The 22,799-nt window shown below is 55.7% G+C and overlaps 1 protein-coding gene, 1 long non-coding RNA gene and 2 other non-coding genes across 8 annotated transcripts; 3 read left to right on the forward strand and 1 right to left on the reverse strand.

The window, feature by feature from the left end:
* Window positions 1-4,056: 4,056 nt before the first annotated feature.
* LOC121108752 lies at window positions 4,057-5,052 on the forward strand. The gene is made up of 3 exons (XR_005843414.2): window positions 4,057-4,187; window positions 4,526-4,602; window positions 4,737-5,052. It is a non-coding gene; the product is annotated as an uncharacterized LOC121108752 (transcript).
* A 4,317-nt stretch (window positions 5,053-9,369) lies between these two features.
* LOC107057283 lies at window positions 9,370-15,927 on the forward strand. 2 transcript variants are annotated; one of them, XR_005843402.2, is made up of 6 exons: window positions 9,370-10,180; window positions 11,989-13,915; window positions 14,068-14,293; window positions 14,771-15,021; window positions 15,198-15,684; window positions 15,786-15,927. It is a non-coding gene; the product is annotated as an uncharacterized LOC107057283 (long non-coding RNA). The 2 variants fall into 2 exon arrangements; XR_005843401.2 differs by lacking the exons at window positions 14,068-14,293; window positions 15,786-15,927 and having other exon boundaries at window positions 15,198-15,327.
* LOC107057317 (coiled-coil domain-containing protein 81-like) lies at window positions 12,260-16,161 on the reverse strand. 2 transcript variants are annotated; one of them, XM_040656856.2, is made up of 8 exons: window positions 15,992-16,161; window positions 15,774-15,835; window positions 15,191-15,344; window positions 14,732-14,988; window positions 14,490-14,575; window positions 14,008-14,132; window positions 13,376-13,487; window positions 12,260-13,068 (listed from the first exon to the last, which is right to left on the reverse strand). In XM_040656856.2, exons 1-8 carry the CDS (start codon window positions 16,116-16,118, stop codon window positions 12,546-12,548), a joined length of 1,446 nt encoding a protein of 481 aa, XP_040512790.1. In that variant the 5' UTR covers window positions 16,119-16,161; the 3' UTR covers window positions 12,260-12,545. The 2 variants fall into 2 exon arrangements, with proteins under 2 accessions (XP_040512790.1, XP_040512789.1); XM_040656855.2 differs by having other exon boundaries at window positions 15,774-16,161.
* Window positions 16,162-16,884: 723 nt separating this feature from the next.
* LOC121108749 lies at window positions 16,885-22,551 on the forward strand. 3 transcript variants are annotated; one of them, XR_005843411.1, is made up of 5 exons: window positions 16,885-18,709; window positions 20,064-20,927; window positions 21,205-21,267; window positions 21,521-22,248; window positions 22,382-22,551. It is a non-coding gene; the product is annotated as an uncharacterized LOC121108749 (transcript). The 3 variants fall into 3 exon arrangements; XR_005843410.1 differs by having other exon boundaries at window positions 20,064-21,267; XR_005843409.1 differs by having other exon boundaries at window positions 20,064-22,248.
* The last annotated feature ends 248 nt before the right edge of the window (window positions 22,552-22,799 follow it).

Here is a 22,799-nt window from a genome sequence, read left to right on the forward strand (position 1 = left end):
TCCCATGCAGGTCAGCTACGGTGACGATAAACCATGCTCAAAAGCTTCACTGCATGAGAACGCCACATCCAAAAGATTAGAAGCTGCAGAGATATAAATTCATCTCAGCCCAGAAATCCTTCCCTGTGTGTACTGACTGGAGTTCCGAGACTGCAGAGCCAGAATCATTCTCCTCCTCTGAGTGCAGTCTAGGAGATGGACACCTCCAACCACGCACACTTCCACAGCTCTTCCTTTCTCATCAAATCAGGCCTTGACACAGGAGATGTTTTTGTCCCCTCTTTTTCCTGAGGTTACCCCCCGCTGCCTCTGTTGCCGTGTTTTACTTGACCACTAACAAAAAAGTATGTCTAAATAATTCAGCCTGGGATTCTTCACGTAGTAATGTAACGCGAGGAGCTGGGGCTTTCCAGAAGAACAACCGTTTTGCTAAGGAAACACGCCGTTTGGGATGGGGACTCTACACAGCTCCTAGGCAGAAGGTGGTGGGGCTCTCACGTCCCTCTGCTCCCAGGCAGGGTCTCCAACACAGTTACCTTGATTTGCATTTCTCTTTTGCCTACTTGCAAGCACACCCCCTTCAGGGCACTTCTCATCCCAGTCTCAGTCCTGTAAGAAAGGCTGTGGCAAATCCACCTGCAGAAAACACTGTCATTCCCTTTAGAAACAAAGAAACCACTCTGCCCTTGCTCCTGAGCCTGGTCCCTGCCTCCACCTGCAGGGCTTGGCTGTCCTGGCTCTGTTCGTGGGCCACTAAATGAAATGCAGACAACAGAGACAAAAAGAGGCAGAGGACTGGCACTAATACTTCCCCGTTGGCGGGAATCTCAACAGAAAGTGTTGTGCTAAAGGTGTGACGTTCAGGGAACACCCCTATCAAGGCAAAAGACGTAGAATGGAAGGTTTGGTTAGTCTTCTGACTAGAAGAAGAGAAAGGACTATTACCTCCTATTTTATTTTTCTTTCAGTCTCTCTCGTCATGTAAATCTGAGGATGACCAAAGCCTGTTGCCCCAAGCATTGCTGAACCCATCAAAATGGTTGCTCAGAGGTATTGCACCAGCACATCGCACAGAAGAACTGTGTAACCTAAGTAGCAAGGGGAGAAGAAAGGGGAGCGGCTAACATTCATTACCTCCCCTAAACTGATAGTCATTGGCTTCTTGTCCCATCCAAATCCGGGCAAGCAGGATAACAAAGATTTAGTGATGTTTACAACTGTGGTAGGGATTGCTGGATACAACCAGCCACCCAAGGCTGAGCACGCTCTCCGATCCCTTTCGCAATTCTAGAAATACCCAGAAGAGCTCCGTGTTCTCTTGCTTTCATTTCCTTACACGAACCATTTTCAAATGCACGTTGTCATAGGCTGACACAAGATCTAGGGCCTAAAGCCACAGCCACAGAGGTGGACACTGGCCCCAGGGCCTGAATCCATATCTACAGCCAGACAGGCCGGCACCAGCCCTGTGGCCTAAAAACACAGACAGAGAAACCGGCACCGGCCTCGGGGCCTGGAACTACAGCCACCGCTGGAGAGGCCACTACCAGCTTTGGGCCTAAAGCCACAGCCACAGCCAGACAAACCAGCACGGACCCTGGGGCCTGAAGCCACAGGCACAGCCTGAGAGACTGGCACCAGCACTGGGGTCTAAAGCCACAAAAAAAGAGGCCAGCACTGAGCCCAGGCCCTAAAGCCACAGCCTGAGAGGCTGACGCCGGCCACGGGGCTTAAAGCCAAAGCCACAGCCAGGCAGGCCAAAAAAGGCCCTGGGGACTAAAGGCACAGCTTGAAAGGCTTGAAACAGTGCAGGGGCTTAAAGCCACAGCCAAACTTAGAGAGGCCGGCACCTGAAGCCCCAACCAGCAAGGCCAGCACCGGCCCAAGGGCCTGAAGTCACAGCCAGAGAGGCCTACACCGGCCCCAGGGCCTAAAGCCCCAGACCCAGTCTGAGAAACCAGCACCAGCCCCAAGGCCTGAGGCCACAGCCACAGCCACACAGGCTGCCAGCGACCACAGGGCCTAAAGCCACAGCCCAAAAGGCCAGCACTGGCCCCGGGGCCTAAAGCCACATCCAGAGAGGCTGGAACCAGGCCAAGGGCCTAAAGCCACAGCCACGGCACAAGAGGCCAGCACCAGCTTTGAATATAAATCCACAGCCCAAGAGGCCTATACCGGCCCCGAGGCCTGAAGGTACAGCCACAGCCCGAGAGGCCTACATCGGCCCTGAAGCCTAACGCCACAGCCAGGACAGACCTGCACCAGCCCCGGGACATCCAGGCGTGCAGTTGCTATTGGTTTCCAGTGATTCCTCTGGGACTCCATTGACCACTGTGAAGCCGTATTGGTCTTTTCTGTTTTTTATTGGGCTGCACAAGAGTCGTCTTCACTTCTCCATTCCTGTTCTTCAGATAACCCCATGGGGTGACCCTAAGATGTGGAGCTGGGAGGCGTCCATTTCCTTCGCTTATGATGAAAGCACCGAGGCGATGCGGGCACTCGCTGAGGTCACAACCACTGCTGGGGTGGGAGCGTTTGTGCCACAGCTGGTGAGCAGAGCTGGTGCTCTGGTGAGCGTGCTGCACGCAGAGACTGAGCTCTGGGCCTTCTGTGGAACAGATCACCCTGTGAGAGCCCGACGGAAGCATCCGCGTGTGCACTCGTCGGTACTTTCTGCAGGATTCCTGTCCCAAAGGAGATTCCGGGATCGAGGCGGTCTTAGGAAGAGGGAAGCCAGCTCTTTCCAAGGGCTGGGGAAGTTCCTGCAGAGAGAGCCTCTGGAACTTCAGCTTCCTCTGAGCCTTCAGCAGCCATGTCTCAGCAAGGAGACGACCGCGGTTCCAATTGCTGCCGTGTGAGTGGCAAGGTATGGCTCGGCTTCTTCTGCTTGGTGCTTCCGTTTCCTTGTTTTCAAGGGGAAGGGACGGAGCAAGGGGAGCCCTGCTGGTCCTTGGTGACCTCAGGAACCGGTTGGATTCAGCGCTCACTGCTGACAGCCTGGGCTAACAACGTGGACGTGGCTCAGGCTGTCTTTTCCCATAGTGATAATCAGTGTCTCAGCACTCTGATATCCCATGTGTGGCACGATCTGGAACCTCTCTGCAAACCTTGGCTGCCCGTTCCCACCACCTGTTTCTCCCTTTCTCTCTTCAGAAGTGGCGCGGTGCGGTTCCCCGCGGTTGGGAGCAGCAGCCAGCAGGCTGCCAGAGATCCAACCGCGCCTTGCAGCGCACAGAGGGACGCAACAGGGACTGGACGGTCCTTCCTGCCATACAGAAGTGAGTTTCTTCAGCCCTCTGTCAGCAAAGTGTGGAGGAATGAATTTTGAGTATTCCTTCTGAGCGGGTGCAGTGCTGTAGGGGATGTCAAGTAAGCATCCATTTGGAGTGCAGGAAGGAGCAGTGCAAAGTGAACTATCAATCCGTTTGTGTTTGGGCTGTCAAAGAAGCATCTTTCTGTTTCCTGGGGGGACGTGGGCTTACTGCATGATATTTCTGCTGCTGCCTGCTGGTGCCTGTGAAATCAACGTTGTGGATTTTTTACAATGTTTCTGTAGGGATGGATCCTGCGCGTCAATGGAGTGGTGCTGGGCAAGGGGGGAAACGGAAAGCCTCCACAGGTAAGAAGCTCATGTGAGCTGTGCTATGGGTATGCGCCTCTAAATAGGGCTGCATGAAGGGCAGTGTGTGCGATGGAGGGGAGAGGAAAGGGCACTGCACATCCGTGCTGGGAACCCAACGTTCAGCCAAGATCCTAAGATCCCTTACCGTGAGCACTCGAGACATCCTAGCACGATGGCCCATTCTGCAGAGTGCAAGGACTGCAAGGATTCTCTTTCAATCTTGTTGCTTCTCCTTTCCCGATTATCACAGAGAGAGGTGCCGAGCCCAACGGAAAGATCTACGCAAAAGCAGTGCAGGAAGTCCTTCTGGAGAGAGCTCATCTCCAGGCTGGAGGGCTTCCTACAACAGCAGGTCCCAGCACAGGGGGAAGACCTTCCCCTGCCGTGTGCCCCCGCTCTGTCTCCAAGTCCTTGGCTGGATGTAAACGCAAGGGCTTGGAAGAAGCGAAGCCAACAGCAGTGCAGCTGCCTGCTAACAAAAGAGTGAGGGGGCCGAGCGGAGACAGCGTGCCAGCTCCAGCAGCACACCCTGGGCCTGCTGCAGCGCGGAGCTCCAAGCTAAGAGGTGAGAAGGTGCTGTGGGAACCCACCCTGGTGAGCTGCTGCCCTTTTCAAGCACACTGAGTTTGCTCAGGGTTTCGCTTTGCTTTTTCCTTCTCTGTGGAGGGGACAAGAGTGGAAGGCTACAAAGTCCAAAGGCAGTGAGGTGCCAGAACACGTAACCCCGTCTCCTTCCATTAACTCCATGGTGGTCTTCTGCACATCCCCCTGGAAATGTCATTCACTGGGAGGCTTCCTAGTCCCGTTTCCTCTGTCTTTTTGCTGCCTTCTGCCTGTACGGCACCCCTGTTTCTGCAGTTGCGCTGCTGACAAAACGTATTCACGTTTATTCTTGCTTTCTAGCGAGAAGACGCCAAGAGAAAGAGAGGAGAGGGGAATCGATGAAGGCTGCCCTCAGAGCTGCCGCTGCACGTGCAGAGGTGAGTCCTTGGTGAAGGCAGACACGGCTCTGGTTGTTCTCAGGGCCTCCAGTCTGTCAGACATGAAAGAAAGAGACTGTAAAATCCCGAGGGAAGAGCAGTCCTGTTTCTACCCTCGCTCCGTTTCTTTCCAGGCCTCCGCAGTGAACAGCCTTGTGGAGATGATGCAGAAGCTGCAGCTGAAGGACTGAGAGGAGGAGCGTCAGCAGGCAGCGGCTGCAGTGCGCGGCGTTACAGGGCAGCGCTGCGAGTGCCGCCCAACTCGGCCCTCCAACTTCAGATGGAGTCAATAAAAACCAGTCACAATGAGAGATTCACACAGAGCGCACGGCCTCATTTGTCCAGCGGCACTCGGAGAGCTGCTGCACCACCTCCTCGTTATTGGTCTCGCGGCGCTCGCTCAGAACTCCCACAGCTCCGTCAGCGAATGCTGCCATCCAGTGATGCAGTGGAGGCAGCAGTCCTTTGCACTGCCCACAAACAGACTGTCTGCAAAGCACGTGCAGAGAGCTGCGAGGAACAAAGCCTGGCCACGAGCATGCTAACTTGGAAAGCAACGCTGTGCAGACAGCTGAGTTTCCCAGGGCAGCACTGAGTGTTTTGGGCTTTGATGACGAGTGTATAATGAGCAAAGTTCACCAAAAGGATGGCGTTTTCTCAAAAAGTGACAGGCTGTTAGTCCAGAGCAGCATCTCTGCAGCTTAGGACCGCCAGGCCGCCATCCCGGCACTGTTCTGCTTACAGACAGCACTCCAGGTTCTCCTGGTGTGGCACACAGAGGGCGTCCCTCTGCCGTGCAGCCCTCCCCAGTGCCTGCCTGCCTGTCACTGTTCCGGCTGGGATGGAGCTGTTTCCTTTGCAGTGCCTGCTATGGCGCTGTGTCCTGGTTCTGTCAGCGCTCCGTGCCGTCCTGCAGGCTGTTGTGCAGAGCGCAGTGCTGCGGAGCTGTGCTTCCCGGCCCTGTGCTCTCCAGCACTCATGGCAGGGAGTTGCGCCGCCCCCAGAAATCTCCTGTTCCCAGGAGCCTCCGCTGCTCCCTTGCACGCGCATCTGTGTGCACAGAAGTGTGCAGAACCATACACCCACGTGCAAAGACTTCCCCGCACACACGCCTGTGCATTCACACACGTGCAAGCGCATCCTTGCACAGCCCTGTGTGCGCACTCAATTCGTGTGCACGCAAGTGTGTGCAAAACCCAAAAGCCTTGTGCAAAGACCTTGATGCACGCATTCGTGTTCATGCATACACACACATGCGTGCACACCATCCTTCTGCACACCCACGTGCACAAAGACACGAGCGCAGCTCCAGCCTTGCACACAGCCATCTGCACGCACACACGTGCAAAACTTTCACCCGCAGACGCCATGCACACGCCCACGTGCAGTGCACACTCTGATGCTCAGCACCATCTCTGCACACCCCCCCGTATGCACACATACCTGCACTCACAGCTCGAGGACAAAATGCCGCACTCGTGGCACAGCCAACACGCAGGCAGTGGGCAATGTCAGGAGGAAAGGTGCCCCGTTACGCTCATTCATTCTCCTGTCTTTAATGAAGGCATTGGGGCACAGCTGGAGGCCCCATCCTGAGATGTGGATTGCTGCAAGGTTCCTCATCAGTGGGCTATGGGGGTCCTGGGATGGTGATGGGGGTCCTGTCAGGGACTGTGGGAGTCGGAGAACACAGGAGGGGTCTGAGGCATAAAGGGAGGTCTGAGCCTCCCTCAAATCGGAGGGATCCTTGAAGAACCGTGGGGGACGTGGGGTGATGCTGGGGACTGTGGGGCTCTGCGAGGTCCCAGGTTGGCGGTGGGGGAGGTGTACCGGGTCAGAGAAAGTACTTGAGGAGCTATGTGGGGGAGGTTGTGGGGGATATAGAATGGATATGACAACACAGCCTGCAGGAGCAGAATGCTGTTCAGGAGAAGACAAGATGTGGGCTGCAAGAGGGACGCAGGAGTATGGGGTGCTATGGGAGGATGTGGGGAGCAGTTTGAGGTAAAAAAAAAAAAAAAAAGGAGGGAAGGGGGCAGCGGTGTAGGAGGGGTTTCATTTCTTCCTGAGAGGGGACTGGGGGTCCATGCAGCCCAAAGGTGGGGCCCTGAGCCGTAACGCCCACATGAGCCTTAAGCCAAGATGATCTCATCACCCTGTATGTGCGTGACCCCATGGCTATACGTGACCCACAGCCCTGGGTGAACCACACCCCCACAAGACCCTGTGACTCCCTGACCCTTCCTTCCCCCAACACGCTGCGACCCGATGCCATGTGGCCCCAGAACTCTGGGATCCCTGCCCCCACCTCATCCCAACAAACCCAACTCAACCAACCCAACGGGAGCAGAAGGAACTCACTGAGGAGAGTGAAGTAACGCCACAGCAATCAGGAAGGAGCTTTGCTGCTGCACGAAGAGCTGTGCCTGATGGAATATCAGGGATGAGAGCGTTTCTTGCACACCCTGCACGCACGTGGGGGGATGTGCTAGGACGTGGGGAAGCCTTACTGGGGTGGTGGGGCAGTTAAAGGACACCTATGGGAGGGCGACAGGAGCACTTTGGGGCAGCTATGAAGCAGAGCAACACCTAGGAGCTGCCTTGACCCAACACACAGCTTGTGGTGGAACTGCTGCTGGCCATGGGCCGTGGGCAGTGATGGCGCTGCTCTAGGATGGCTCTGGGGCTGCTATGGTTCATACTCATGGAATCTCTTCCTTAGCCCTCCACTAACCCCTGCACCCCCATCTTACCCCCCAAGATGAGGGTCAGGGGCAGATGTAGAGTGCTATTCTACAGCGGCCCCAGAGCCACCCTAGAGTACTTCCTGACCTAGCCAGTAACAGACCCACCACTGCCCTCAGCCTCATATGGGCTTACAGGTGCTCACACAGGTTATGGGTCATGTGGAGCCTTGGGCTCATGCAGAGTTATATGGGGTTCTGGGCTCACGTGGGGTTATGGATCAGGGCTCCACCTTTGGGCCAAAGGGAACCCCAATCCCCTCCCAGGAAGAAATCAACCAGTGCACTCCAACACCACCGCACATCCTCCATTCTCACCCCAAACCGCTCCCCACGTGCCCCCACAACCCCTACGTTCCTGGACCCACAGTGCCCCTCACATCCCTTTCACCCACAGCTGTGCCCTGCACCTGCTCCAGCCCCGCATTCCTCTCCTGCAGCAGCCACCCCTGCCCCAGCACCCTATGGCTGTACAAGAGCTTGATGGGGATGGGGTTGAGGAGGGCCCTCAGGTGGGCTATGGGGTTCCTGGGATGGTGACAGGGGTCCTGTCAGGGACTGTGGGAATCGGTGAGATCCCGGGGTTGGGGTCTTGGAGGTGGGAAAGGAGGTCATGAAGGAGGAAATAGAGGAAACACGGGGGTCCTGCAGGAGGCCAGTGGGTTACATGGGGTGATGCTGGGGACTGTGGGGCTCCGTGTGCGTATGGGCCAGCTACAGGGGAGGCGTAACCGGGTCTGAGGAGGTCCTAGAGGGTGTATGGTGCTCTGTGGGGGGCTACAGGGCGTCTCTAGGGGTCTTGCTGGGGAAACACTGGGCTGGATATTGGGGCTTTGAGAGAATGATGGGTGGGCTGTCATGGGAAAGGAAAGAGCAACCTTGGGGAAAGCAAGGGACAACCAGGAGGATGGAAGGGAATCCTACAGGAATGCAAGGGGAATCCAGGCTGAGGCAAGGGGACAGCTAGGGGAAGAACAGGGGGACGTCCCAGCAACTGACTTCTTCTTTCACAGCCACATCTTCTACTTCCCAACTGAGCTGCAAAGCTGCCAGACGAGCTGCAGTACCGCTGCCCGGCTCCTGCCTGGGTCAGAAAGAGCTGCACGTTAACGGGGTGCAATTGACATTCAAAAGCCAACTCCATCACGGCAGTCACACAACCATCCCCTTCAGTATCTGTTACAGGCAGACGGCCATGCCCTTGCACAGGAACCGTTCCTACGGAGTGAGGGAAGTCCTTCACTGCCTTAGGACGCGAGTAATAGGGGAAGGGCCCCAAACCATTCAGAACATGCTTCAGAACATGCTATCAAACCACCGACTTTGGCAGCTAAACACACCTTCTCCGTCAAGAATTAGCAAGACCAATTAATGCCCCACATTCCCCTATATTCCACTCACACCTACCTACTGCTCCATACCTCCTGTAACCCCCCACAGCCCCCAAGAGCCACCCCTACAGCCCCCCACGGCCCCACATTACCCTACAGCCCCCTCAGCTCCCACATCCCCACCACATCTCCCCCACTGCCCCTACACCCACAGACCACCTCAGCCCCGGGGGGCACCGGGAGCAGCGCTGGAGGCTCGGGGGGGCCCGGCCCGGATGCGGGCAGCAGCGCTGCGGCGGTGGGGGCCCCGAGTCCTTCAGCCGTCCCAAATCCCCGCATCCCACGGCCGAGCGGAGGGGAGGGGAGCGGAGGGGACGGCGGGGGGATTCGGGCCGCGCTCGGTTCCTCTCCCCGGCATGGAGCCGTTCTCCCGCACACCTCCGGCGCCGCTGTCCTCAGCACCGCTCCCGTCCTGCCGCGCTTCCGTCTCGGTGCTGCCCGCATCCGGGGAGATGCCACCGGGGGCGGGACGGAGCTGCCGCTGACCATTGAGGGGCCAGCGAGGTCGAGACGGAGCTGCCGCTGACCAATGAGATGCCGGACGGAACGGGATGGACCTGCCGCTGACCAATCAGAGGCCAGCCGAGGGCGGGATGGAAATGCCGCTGACCAATCAGAGGCCGGCAGGGGCCGGCGCCGAGCTGGGAGCGCAGCGGACTCCCGGAAAGCAGCGGCAGCGGCGGGAAGGGGCTCCAAGGAGCAAAGAATGGCGGCGAGGCGCTGCCGGGAGCAGCAGAAGGCAGCGAGGAGAAGCCGTGAAGCTGCAGAGCGGCGGAGTTGTCTTTTTTCCTTCGCAGGCTGGAATCTTCCTTCCGCCTTGCTGTGCTGTGGGGAGCAGCTGGAGGCGATTCTCTTGCATGAGCGAGGGGTGCAGCCTGGTTCCACCCGGCCCTGAGCTCACGGAAGGGCTGGCTGCCCGCAGGGAAGGAGCTCTGCTTGAGGTCTGCTCCTGGGTGGGCTTTTGTGTGCCCTGTTCCTCAGGAAGGGGTAAGCAGTGCTGGGGTTATTTGCTAGATGGAGTGCGTTTGTGTTTCTTGGCTTCCTGAAAGCTGTGTCTGTCTTTTTCACTGCCGGCTGGAGAGACTCGGGGGAGAAAGCGTTGTGCTTGATGGCACGGTTTCCTTGGGCAAAGGATGCTTTGGCAGCAGAGGTTTGCTGTCAGGAGGCATGAAAGCACTGAAGCCAATGCTGCCGTGCCCTGGGCCCAGAGACATCAGCTCCCAGCACGTCCCTGGCGGTGGATGTGTGCAAGCTCTGTGTCTGCCAGTGGTTGCTGCAAAGGCTTTGTGGTCAGCTGTGCGTGGCTGTTTTGCTCTTGAGGGCGTGGGAACAGAGGGCAACACGCTGATGGGAGTGATGGTGTCCTGCTCAGCAAAGGATGTGCTGGGTGGCAGAAGAGGATTCTTGGCCGAGCGTGGAAAATCTCTCTGCTCCTTCCTGAAGGTGAGTTTTTCCAAGTGAGACGCACACAGCTGGATTGCAGGGTGCCCTGGAGGAGGTGACCCCCACTTGACATCGGTTGGGTATTTTAAAGCAGCTGAGATTAAGGAGACATGACAAAGTTGTGCAAATGTTCCTGGACGTTCCTAGTTCTTGAATTGCCTAAAGGAACACAAGCAATGCAGAGAAAGAAAGAAAGAACGAAAGAAAAAGAACAACAACACCTGTATGTCCTGCACAGAACCCAGCTTTAATAGAGACGAAAATTATTGACGTTCCTTTTTCTTCTTCTCTCAGTGACGGAATTTGCTCTCACCTTCTCTCTCTGCTCTCCTGCTCTCTGCACACGCCTCCCCACTTCTTACATCTTCAGTTCTTCTGTTGAACTCCCATCTTCTTCATCTCTCTCTCTTTTTTTTTTTTTTTTTTTTTTTTTTTACCTTTGGAAACCTTTCCTTGATGCCCCCTCCCTCCCTTCTCTCTTCTATCTTTTCTAACCTCTCCTGTCTGCTGTCTTCCTCTCCTCTACTAGATTTTTTTCCCATACTCTTCTCTCCCTTTTCTCTGTTATTTCCCCTCCTTATTCACTCCTCATCATTCTGCGTCTAAACTCCTCTGTTGCTCTTCTTATTCTGTCTCCTCAATGCTCTTTGTTCTGCATCTGCACTTCTCTTCTACTACTCTTTCTTCTCTGTATCCTCTCTCCTCTTTCTTCTGCCTCTGCACTCCTCTCTGCTTTGCTTTGTCCCCCGTATTCTCACTTGTCTTTCTTCTGACTGCTCTCCTCTTCTGCTCTTTGTTGTTCCCTGTGTCATCTCTCATCTTCTGCATCTGCACCCTTCTGCTGTTCTTTTTCCCGTATCTTCTCTCCTCCTTCTTCTTACCGCACTCCTCTTCTCTTCTGATCTTTCTTCCTTGTGCCCTCACACCTCTTCTTCATCTACACTCCTCTTCTGCTCTTTGTTCTTCTTCACCTGCTCTGTGGCACTGTTCTTCTTTTCACAGCACTGTCCGCTCTTCTCTACTGCTCTGTTCTTTCTCTGCTCTTCCTCTCTTCTCTCTTGCCTCTTTCCTCTCTTTCCACCTCCTCTACTTTTGCTCTACTTTTCATACTTCTCCTCTTCAGCTCCTCTCCACTTCTGCTGTTCTGTCTTACCTGCACCCACTCATCCCTTCTTCAGCTCTTCTCCCTGCCCGCTTGTTTTTCTTACCTTCATCCTCTCTTTTTCTTCTCCTCCTCTTCTGCTCTTCTTTCTTACCTGTGCCTGTTCTTCTCTGCTTTTGCTCTTGTCCTTCTCAGCGTCTGCCTTACCTTTATTCTCTCTTCTCCTCAAGACGGGAAGTTCTTGGAGTGGGTCCAGAGGAGGGCCACTAAGATGGTCAGAGGGCTGGAGCACCTCTCGTATGAGGAAAGGTGAAGGGAACTGGGATCGTTTAGCTTGGAGAAGAGAAGGCTCCTTAAAGGGAGCATCTAAGCAGGAGGGGGAATGGCTCTTTCCGAGGGTGGGTTGTAATAGGAGATGCAGGAGTGGTCTTCAAGGGAGACAGGGGAGGTTTAAGTTGGATCTGAGAATGAAGTTTTTCCCCGAGAGGCTGGTGAGGCACTGGAACAGGTTGCCCAAGGAGGTTGTGGATGCCGCATCCCTGGAGGCATTCAAGGCCAGGCTGGAGTTGGCACGGGGCATTTTGGTCTAGTGGCTGGCAATACTGCACATAGCGGGGCGGGGGGTGGGAGGTGAAACTTGATGGTCACTGTGGTCCTTTTCAACGCACGCCATTGTATGATTCAGTGATTCTGTGATTCTTTATAGGACGCAATCTTCCACTTGGAAAGGGCCTCCCAAGGATCCCTGGTATCCTCTGAGAGCTCTGAGCTGCCGCACCAATTTGAAGCTGACTTCATTTTTGGTCTTCCCCTTCAGCAGAAAAGCTCAGACAGCCGAGCCAAGCGAGACGCTGGATTTCCTTTGGCATCAAGGAAAGCATCGTGAGATGTTCTGATGCCCTCTCACAATTCTTTCTCCCTCCGCCAGCACCAGAGCTGGCGTCCAAAGACGCAATGACACTGCCACAGGCATTGTGGAGATTTGTATGGGATAGGCCCATGGTAAGGCTTTATTGACAGAGGGAGGGACAATGAAGATTGGATGTCAGGGAGAAGGTCTTTCCAGAGACGGTGGTGAGATGCTGGAAGCGGATGCCCAGAGAGCTTGTGGACGCCGCGTCCGTGGCAGTGTTGAAGGCCAGGTTGGATTGGGCACTCGGCAGCCTAGTCTAGGATTAGATATGATGCAGATGGGATTCAAGCATCTGTTTTGCAGCCAGCTCGAGTGGAGCTCTTGGAGCTCGTGGGCGCCCCATGCCCGCATCAGCGTGGGTAGTGTGTGCCCTTCCTGCGCGGTGGGGCTTTGCTGTTTGGAGGCTGACGCTGAGGAGACTGTGTTTCTTCGTTTATCGGTGGCAGCAATCCAGCTCTGTCAGCAGAGGACTCCTGCGGCTGGCTGGCCTCAGCCTGAGATGTTGATGCTTCCATCTCCTCAGGTTCTTTCTGCCTGCTCTTCTTAGCCCTGCGCCTGAGAAGTCTGACTGAGTCGCATGCCAGAAGTGGAAGCCGGGATGGAGTGCCTTGCGATGCCTGCGACGGGCTGGACTGAGCCCTTGAGGAAGGTCTGGAATCGTTGCTGAAAGATTCGTTGGCTTTGGGCAACTTCAGCACCGCAGCCACACGATGGGCTTTTTCCGCTTCCCGTTCTTCCTCACGGAAGCTCACGTGTTTGGTTCCCGGGGCTCGGCCCAGGTCTTCTTGGCTGTCTGTTTCTGCCTGGCCCTGCAGCTGGCAGGTCAGCGGCTGCTTTTGGTCTTCAGGCACTCCAGGGATGGCTGGCAGCAGACTGAAAGGACAGAGCAGGAGGGGTCCGCCTGAGTGGGTGATGGTTTTGGGGCCGCGTCCTGCAAGCCGGAGCCAGGACCCTTGGCTGCAACGCAGCCTTCCCCACAGACAGCTCACCGGCTGCCCCGTGGCTCTCCCCCGTGGGATCCAGAGAGGGGCCAGCCCTGTGAGCTGGGGGGCTCCTGGCGTCCCCATCCCAGCACTGTTGGGCAGCCAGAAACAGGGACCCTTTGGGGCTAGGGAATGGGCTCTCATTGGCTCAGTCAATCACCCCCATGCACATGCCAAGCCAGAGCCTCCAGCCTCACCTGGACGTAGAGCTCTCCTTGCGCAGTAAGCTCCTTATCCTTCGGAGTTTTCCTCCATCTAGACTGTCCGAGCTCAAGCGTTTGATGAAGGTTGGCTTGCCAGCAAATCTCACTGGGATTGGGAAGGCAGAGGAGACTTACCGTCAACCCTTTGGCTCACTCACCAGGGGCGCTCAGGCCTGTTCCCAGAACATGCGAGAGGGCCGCTCTGCTCCCCCCACTGCTGACATCTGTGCCGCCCGCGGACCCTCCCTGAAACCATCTCTGGCCCCACTTCTCCTCTCTGCCATCTTGGGACTCTCTTTTGGGAGTGCATTAGTGACGGTGGCTTTGGGAAAGCGGAGCTGGGTGGTGACGATGAGCTGACAGGGTGACTTTTGGGGACCATATCCTTTTGTTGGGGGAGGGCGGGGCCTAAGGTGCCGAGGTGCTCCTGCCATAGCCAGGGATGGGGGCACGTCACAGCCAGCGCCTTGGTTTTGGAGAGGCCAACAATTCCTCGTGGGAAGAGGCCGTGCTGAGCTGGCGTGAAGCTTTGACGTAAGTCAGAGCCCTTGGCTGATGTTCAGCAAGGGATTTCCCATCTCAAGTTGGTGGCTTGTGCTTTGGAAAGGCGCTGGATGCTGCTTTACCTTTCTTGCCCTGGGCGAGAGGTGGCAAAGCCTCCTCTTCCTTTGGTTTCCCCTCCGCAGGGATGCCTCCTGAGGACCTGCGGGATATCCCAGGTGGTGGTTTGGGTACAAACTCCATTTGAAACCTGTACGCGAGGAGACGACAGTGAGCGGTGGGACGCAGCGCTCCACCAATCCTTGTTGCTCTCTCTGATTGCCTGCTGACAGGCCCATTTTCATGCTGCATGATGGCCACTGCTTTCTAAAGGCTTCAGCAGGGCCAGGCTGAGAGCAACCTGATGTGGCGGTAGGTGTCCCTGTTCCCTGCAGGGGAGTGGGACTAGGTGCCCTTTCCGGGTTCCTTCCAGCTCAAATGATGCGATGATTCTATGCCATATCCTCGTGGGCAGGGCAGGGACACCCATGGTCACAAGGAACAAATGCTACGGCATGAGAGCTGAGCAGCTGCAGCAAGCAGCAGCTACAGCCCCCAACATACTCACTTGGGAAAGACGACGAGGCAGCCAGAGAGTGCCAGGGAGGCCACCGGTGCCGCTCGGGACACCACCATGTCCAGCAGCCAGGGGGCCTGCAGGGGAGGAACAGGGAGGATGTGGGACTGTCCTTGTGACGGCTGAGGCACTGGGCGCACAAGGAGCCCAAGGCAGGGAGGGCTGACGGCACCGCAGCACTTGCACGGCGCGAGCAGCTGGCCAGGTGCTGGTGGTAGAAAGCTACAGCTCACCTTGAGAAGAGCTTTCCTGAACTTCTCTTTCCCTGACAGCTTCTCAAGGAAGTCGTAATAGAATTTCATGTGGAAGGTCAGTCCATCGATGTGGAGCACTCCAATGTCCTTGAAGACAACGGCAACGTTCTCCCCATTCTTCAGGCAGCCAGAGAGCAGGGACACGGTGCTTTGGATGCAAGCCTGCGCTGTCTGCCAGGTCACAGAGGCAGCTGCGGCCACCTCGCTGCTCTTGAGCGGCTCCAGCTTCCTATGGGCTGAAAAATGGGAGGGACGGAGTTGATGATACGGTTAGTTTTCCGCAGTGCTTCCCTGGAACTGCTTCTTGTGGCCATCAGCCAGAACTGGCCCCATGTTTGGCTGGGCTCCTCCGAGGGGGAGGTTTGCTTTGGAGAATGGAGGCGGTGGCCCTGTTGGCCCTGTGCGTGAAGCCAGCAAAGCTTTAATCCTCCCTCCTACCTGGCAGGGACTCCCTGCGGGGCTTGAGGTGGTGCACGGCTATGAGGTTTCCAGACAAGTGAAAGACGGGCCACCGCAGAGTCACGGTCCCGTCCTCAGTCCTGATGTCTCTGGAGATGGTGTCAAAGGATCCGAAGGTGGGAATCCAGACCCCCTACAAGTGGTAGAGAAAGGAAGGGCGGCAGGGTTATGGGCCGGCTGGCTGGAGGAAGAGCCCATGTAGCGGTCCAAGGCAGGGACGGAGCTCAGGAGCCCTCTCTCGCTGTTCAGAGGCACAAGCCAGGGCATCGGGAATGGCTTTGGGAAGGGGCTGCACAGTCCTCTCCTTCCCCTCACCCTCCCAAATGCAGCACAGCAGTCAGGGCAGAAGCAGCCTGATGGGATCCAGAGGCTTCCCGCGAGCGGGATCAGCCCTGAGACAGGACAGCGCCCAGCACAAGTGATCCTGCGGGATTTGCAGGAAGCCCATGGCATGCCCAGTAGAGACACGTGGGGTGATTTCCTGCTTTCTGTGGAGGGGAAGAGTGGGAGGAAGTCTTGGCTGAGGAGGACAGGGAGAGGAGGAACCCGGCAGCCAACCCACCTTCTGCACCAGGAGGTGCTCTTGTACGTAGGCGGCCACCGCATCCCAGACGGCAACTCGCTCTGGAGGGCAAAGGAAAAGCAGGTCACACTCTGCACCTGCCGCTTCCCGGCAGCCCTCCCGCTGCCAGGCGGGAGTGAGGTGGCAGATGGAAAGTGTCGTCTGCGTGCCAGGATTGGCTGCAGCAGCGCTCCTGTGGTGGCTGTGGAGCCGTGTACCTTCGGTGTCGGTGCAGGTGGGTATGGAGGCACGCCTCGCTGCGGGGCCATCCTCGCAGAAGCTCATCCTGTTCCGCCTCGTGCCAGCGGGTTGCTCCTTGTTGGCGCCAGCCATGCCGGAGCTCATCCCTTCAGGTGCGTCTGCTCTCTACCAGATGCTCCTTCAGGATGCAGGACCCACCAGCGTGCACCGCCTTCATACCCCTCCCGGGTGGCCGTGTCACAAACGTCGCCACGGCGACGCGGTGACAGCGTGGCCAGTGCTGGCCGCCGCCCATGATGACGCTGGCACCAGCAGCCTGCTGCCCACCCCGGGCGGCAGTGCTGGCACCTCTCTGTTTCCTCTCTCTTCTCTTCTTTGCTCTCCATGTTATGTGACTCGTTTTTCTTTAGTAGCCGTTGCCTGAATTGATCTTCAAGTTGTTGACACAGAAACAACTCCTGTTCCAAAGGACTCTACGCGTAATGTTGAAAACCTGTTGCCAGAAGGTTTCTTTCCTTTGCCTGGCAGTTTTTTCCTTGATTCTTTGTTGGAACGCTCACTGAATTACCCGGCATTGATCCTCGACATCATTGTGGTGACTGCGTTGCACCCGCAACCCTAGCGGGCAGGGAGTGCTGTGTTTGGGGGATCTGCACCTGCACTCCCCTTCTGCTGTCCTTTCTTCCCTGTAGCCTCGCTTGCTTTTGCATTTGCACTTCTCTTAGGCTCTTGGTTCTTCCCTGTATTCTCCCTGCTTTTCCGTCTGCATTCTCACTCTTTTCCTGTTTTTTCTCTTCTGCTTCTCTTCTGCTGTTCTATCCTCTGTGTATCCTCACTGCTCTTTCATCTCTATCCTTGCTCTTCAGCGTTTTTTTCCCCTGCTTCCTCTCCATACTTCGTCTGCCCTGCTTTTCTTCCCTGTAACGTGACATCTCTTTTCTTCTGCATCGGCTCTCCTCCTCCTCTTTCTTCCCTGTATTCTCCCTGCTCATTCTCGGGCAGCTGTGCTCCTCTTCTGCTGTTCTTTCCTCCTTGTATCCTCACTCTTCTGATGGTTTCCATTGCATCTCACCACTGCTCTTTCACCTGCATCTGCTTTTCTCTTCTGCTGTATGTTTCCCTGCTTCCTCACTCCTCTTTATTCTGCATTGGCTCTACTCTTCTGCTCTTCTTTCTTCCCTCACTCTTTTTCCATCTGCCCACCTCTTAGGCTCTCCCTTCTTTTCTATCCTCCCTGCTCTTTCCTCTGCATTCTCACTCTTCTCCTGTTCTTATTCCCCTGCATCATCCTCACTCCTTTTCCCTCTGCATCAGCACTGCTCTTCTGTTGGATTTTGTTTCCTGTTGCCAGACTTGTCTTTATTCTGCATCTGCACTCCTCTTCTACTGCTCTTTCTTCTCTGTATCCTCACTCCTCTTTCTGCTGCCTCTGCTCTCCTCTCTGCTTTTTTTTTGTTCCCTGTATTCTCACTTGTCTTTCTTCTGACTGCTCTTGAAGAGAGAGAGCAGGACCCTGCAGTTCGAGAGAGAAGGGCCTCACAGCAAGAAAGGGGAAAGCAGCTTCACAAAGTAGAAACAAGGGGCAAATAGAGATAGTTTAGGTAGAGAGTGTTAGAAAACAAGGGGTTCCAAGCACTTTCACAGACACTGGGTCTGGAATAGCAAGGAGGATGAAGGCCATAGAGATAAGGGCTGGAGAGCAGCTCGAAAAAACATTTGGCAGGGAGGTGATTAGATGTCTACAGGGCAAGCTGAAACTGGTTTGGGGGATGCCCCCCCTTCAGGGTCAGAAGTTTGCAGCGAGGAAGACTACGAGCCTTTGTGAGGAAGACTGCAAGCCTTCATCATCACGACCTACTACGCCCGCGCAAGGGGGGGAGAGACTGCATGCTAATGGGCTCTCGGGAATGTAATGAAGATGTATCTGAATTCCTGTCAACTACTGATTATGTATTAGTTTGACCTGAAGGGAAGATAAATCCCTGCAACGTGCTGAACTGCTGTGTAGAATGAGCTCTGTTTTAATCTCGTTCCTCTACGATGCTCAGCTTTCCTAGCTTCTCCCCTGCCTAAGCACACACTTCTGTCCCTTGGCATTAACCATCACGCACAGCGGGATCAAATCTGAGCTCTGTCTCCTCCTGCTTCTTTCCAGAAGGATGAGACAAACAGCAGAAAACAACCAGCCTCCACAGCTAACTCGTTTGGGGTTGCTCCGGACGTTTGGATGTTCCCTTCCATGGCCCAGGCCAAGCTCGCTGAGCTGCTCCTCCTTTGTGCAGGGGAAGACCGGTGCAGGTGCAATGCGCTGGCAAATCCACCTGCAGAAAACACTGCCATTCCCTTTAGAAACAAAGAAACCACTCTGCCCTTGCTCCTGAGCCTGGTCCCTGCCTCCACCTGCAGGGCTTGGCTATCCTGCCTCTGTTCGTGGGCCACTAAATGAAATCCAGACAACAGAAACAAAAAGAGGCAGAGGACTGGCACTAATACTTCCCCGTTGGCGGGAATCTCAACAGAAAGTGCTGTGCTAAAGCTGTGAGGTTCAGGCAACACCCCTATCAAGGCAAAAGACGTAGAATGGAAGGCTTGGTTAGTCTTCTGACTAGAAGAAGAGAAAGGACTATTACCTCCTATTTTATTTTTCTTTCAGTCTCTCTCGTCATGTAAATCTGAGGATGACCAAAGCCTGTTGCCCCAAGCATTGCTGAACCCATCAAAATGGTTGCTCAGAGGTATTGCACCGGCACATCGCACAGAAGAACTGTGTAACCTAAGTAGCAAGGGGAGAAGAAAGGGGAGCGGCTAACATTCATTACCTCCCCTAAACTGATAGTCGTTGGCTTCTTGTCCCATCCAAATCCTGGCAAGCAGGATAACAAAGATTTAGTGACGTTTACAACTGTGGTAGGGATTGCTGGATACAACCAGCCACCCAAGGCTGAGCACGCTCTCCGATCCCTTTCGCAATTCTAGAAATACCCAGAAGAGCTCCGTGTTCTCTTGCTTTCATTTCCTTACACGAACCATTTTCAAATGCACGTTGTCATAGGCTGACACAAGATCTAGGGCCTAAAGCCACAGTCACAGAGGTGGACACTGGCCCCAGGGCCTGAATCCATATCTACAGCTAGAGAGGCCGGCACCAGCCCTGTGGCCTAAAAACACAGACAGAGAAACCGGCACCGGCCTCGGGGCCTGGAACTACAGCCACAGCTGGAGAGGCCACTACCAGCTTTGGGCCTAAAGCCACAGCCACAGCCAGACAAACCAGCACGGACCCTGGGGCCTGAAGCCACAGGCACAGCCTGAGAGACCTGGCACCAGCTCTGGGGTCTAAAGCCACAAAAAAAGAGGCCAGCACTGAGCCCAGGCCCTAAAGCCACAGCCTGAGAGGCTGACGCCGGCCATGGGGCTTAAAGCCAAAGCCACAGCCAGGCAGGCCAAAAAAGGCCCTGGGGACTAAAGGCACAGCTTGAAAGGCTTGAAACAGTGCAGGGGCTTAAAGCCACAGCCAAACTTAGAGAGGCCGGCACCTGAAGCCCCAACCAGCAAGGCCAGCACCGGCCCAAGGGCCTGAAGTCACAGCCAGAGAGGCCTACACCGGCCCCAGGGCCTAAAGCCCCAGACCCAGTCTGAGAAACCAGCACCAGCCCCAAGGCCTGAGGCCACAGCCACACAGGCTGCCAGCGACCCCAGGGCCTAAAGCCACAGCCCAAAAGGCCAGCACTGGCCCCGGGGCCTAAAGCCACATCCAGAGAGGCTGGAACCATGCCAAGGGCCTAAAGCCACAGCCACGGCACAAGAGGCCAGCACCAGCTTTGAATATAAATCCACAGCCCAAGAGGCCTATACCGGCACCGAGGCCTGAAGGTACAGCCACAGCCTGAGAGGCCTACATCGGTCCCCGAACCTAACGCCACAGCCAGACAGACCTGCACCAGCCCCGGGACATCCAGGCGTGCGTTGCTATTGGTTTCCAGTGATTCCTCTGGGACTCCATTGACCACTGTGAAGCCGTATTGGTCTTTTCTGTTTTTTATTGGGCTGCACAAGAGTCGTCTTCACTTCTCCATTCCTGTTCTTCAGATAACCCCATTGGGTGACCCTAAGATGTGGAGCTGGGAGGCGTCCATTTCCTTCGCTTATGATGAAAGCACCGAGGCGATGCGGGCACTCGCTGAGGTCACAACCACTGCTGGGGTGGGAGCGTTTGTGCCACAGCTGGTGAGCAGAGCTGGTGCTCTGGTGAGCGTGCTGCACGCAGAGACTGAGCTCTGGGCCTTCTGTGGAACAGATCACCCTGTGAGAGCCCGACGGAAGCATCGCGTGTGCACTCGTCGGTACTTTCTGCAGGATTCCTGTCCCAAAGGAGATTCCGGGATTGAGGCGGTCTTAGGAAGAGGGAAGCCAGCTCTTTCCAAGGTCTGGGGAAGTTCCTGCAGAGAGAGCCTCTGGAACTTCAGCTTCCTCTGAGCCTTCAGCAGCCATGTCTCAGCAAGGAGACGACCGCGGTTCCAATTGCTGCCGTGTGAGTGGCAAGGTATGGCTGGGCTTCTTCTGCTTGGTGCTTCCGTTTCCTTGTTTTCAAGGGGAAGGGACGGAGCAAGGGGAGCCCTGCTGGTCCTTGGTGACCTCAGTAACCGGTTGGATTCAGCGCTCACTGCTGACAGCCTGGGCTAACAACGTGGACGTGGCTCAGGCTGTCTTTTCCCATAGTGATAATCAGTGTCTCAGCACTCTGATATCCCATGTGTGGCACGATCTGGAACCTCTCTGCAAACCTTGGCTGCCCGTTCCCACCACCGTTTCTCCCTTTCTCTCTTCAGAAGTGGCGCGGTGCGGTTCCCCGCGGTTGGGAGCAGCAGCCAGCAGGCTGCCAGAGATCCAACCGCGCCTTGCAGCGCACAGGGGGACGCAACAGGGACGGACGGTCCTTCCTGCCATACAGAAGTGAGTTTCTTCAGCCCTCTGTCGCAAAGTGTGGAGGAATGAATTTTGAGTATTCCTTCTGAGCGGGTGCAGTGCTGTAGGGGATGTCAAGTAAGCATCCATTTGGAGTGCAGGAAGGAGCAGTGCAAAGTGAACTATCAATCCGTTTGTGTTTGGGCTGTCAAAGAAGCATCTTTCTGTTTCCTGGGGGGACGTGGGCTTATTGCATGATATTTCTGCTGCTGCCTGCTGGTGCCTGTGAAATCAACGTTGTGGATTTTTTACAATGTTTCTGTAGGGATGGATCCTGCGCGTAAATGGAGTGGTGCTGGGCAAGGGGGGAAACGGAAAGCCTCCGCAGGTAAGAAGCTCATGTGAGCTGTGCTATGGGTATGCGCCTCTAAATAGGGCTGCATGAAGGGCAGTGTGTGCGATGGAGGGGAGAGGAAAGGGCACTGCACATCCGTGCTGGGAACCCAACGTTCAGCCAAGATCCTAAGATCCCTTACCGTGAGCACTCGAGACATTTTAGCATGATGGCCCATTCTGCAGAGTGCAAGGACTGCAAGGACTCTCTTTCAATCTTGTTGCTTCTCCTTTCCCGATTATCACAGAGAGAGGTGCCGAGCCCAACGGAAAGATCTACGCAAAAGCAGTGCAGGAAGTCCTTCTGGAGAGAGCTCATCTCCAGGCTGGAGGGCTTCCTACAACAGCAGGTCCCAGCACAGGGGGAAGACCTTCCCCTGCCGTGTGCCCCCGCTCTGTCTCCAAGTCCTTGGCTGGATGTAAACGCAAGGGCTTGGAAGAAGCGAAGCCAACAGCAGTGCAGCTGCCTGCTAACAAAAGAGTGAGGGGGCTGAGCGGAGACAGCGTGCCAGCTCCAGCAGCACACCCTGGGCCTGCTGCAGTGCAGAGCTCCAAGCTAAGAGGTGAGAAGGTGCTGTGGGACCCACCCTGGTGAGCTGCTGTCCTTTTCAAGCACACTGAGTTTGCTTAGAGTTTGCTTTGCTTTTTCCTTCTCTGTGGAGGGGACAAGAGTGGAAGGCTACAAAGTCCAAAGGCAGTGAGGTGCCAGAACACGTAACCCCGTCTCCTTCCATTAACTCCATGGTGGTCTTCTGCACGTCCCCCTGGAAATGTCATTCACTGGGAGGCTTCCTAGTCCCGTTTCCTCTGTTTTTTTGCTGCCTTCTGCCTGTACAGCACCCCTGTTTCTGCAGTTGTGCTGCTGACAAAATGCATTCATGTTTATTCTTGCTTTCTAGCAAGAAGACGCCAAGAGAAAGAGAGAAGAGGGGAATCGATGAAGGCTGCCCTCAGAGCTGCCGCTGCACGTGCAGAGGTGAGTCCTTGGTGAACGCAGACACGGCTCTGGTTGTTCTCAGGGCCTCCGTCTGTCAGACATGAAAGAAAGAGACTGTAAAATCCCGAGGGAAGAGGTGTCCCGTTTCTACCCTCGCTCCGTTTCTTTCCAGGCCTCCGCAGTGAACAGCCTTGTGGAGATGATGCAGAAGCTGCAGCTGAAGGACTGAGAGGAGGAGCGTCAGCAGGCAGCGGCTGCAGTGCGCGGCGTTACAGGGCAGCGCTGCGAGTGCCGCCCAACTCGGCACTCCAACTTCAGATGGAGTCAATAAAAACCAGTCACAATGAGAGATTCACACAGAGCGCACGGCCTCATTTGTCCAGCGGCACTCGGAGAGCTGCTGCACCACCTCCTCGTTATTGGTCTCGCGGCGCTCACTCAGAACTCCCACAGCTCCGTCAGCGAATGCTGCCATCCAGTGATGCAGCAGAGGCAGCAGTCCTTTGCACTGCCCACAAACAGACTGTCTGCAAAGCACGTGCAGAGAGCTGCGAGGAACAAAGCCTGGCCACGAGCGTGCTAACTTGGAG

Source organism: Gallus gallus (assembly GCF_016699485.2).
Source record: "Gallus gallus isolate bGalGal1 chromosome 37 unlocalized genomic scaffold, bGalGal1.mat.broiler.GRCg7b 37_unloc1, whole genome shotgun sequence".
NCBI lineage: Eukaryota > Metazoa > Chordata > Aves > Galliformes > Phasianidae > Gallus > Gallus gallus.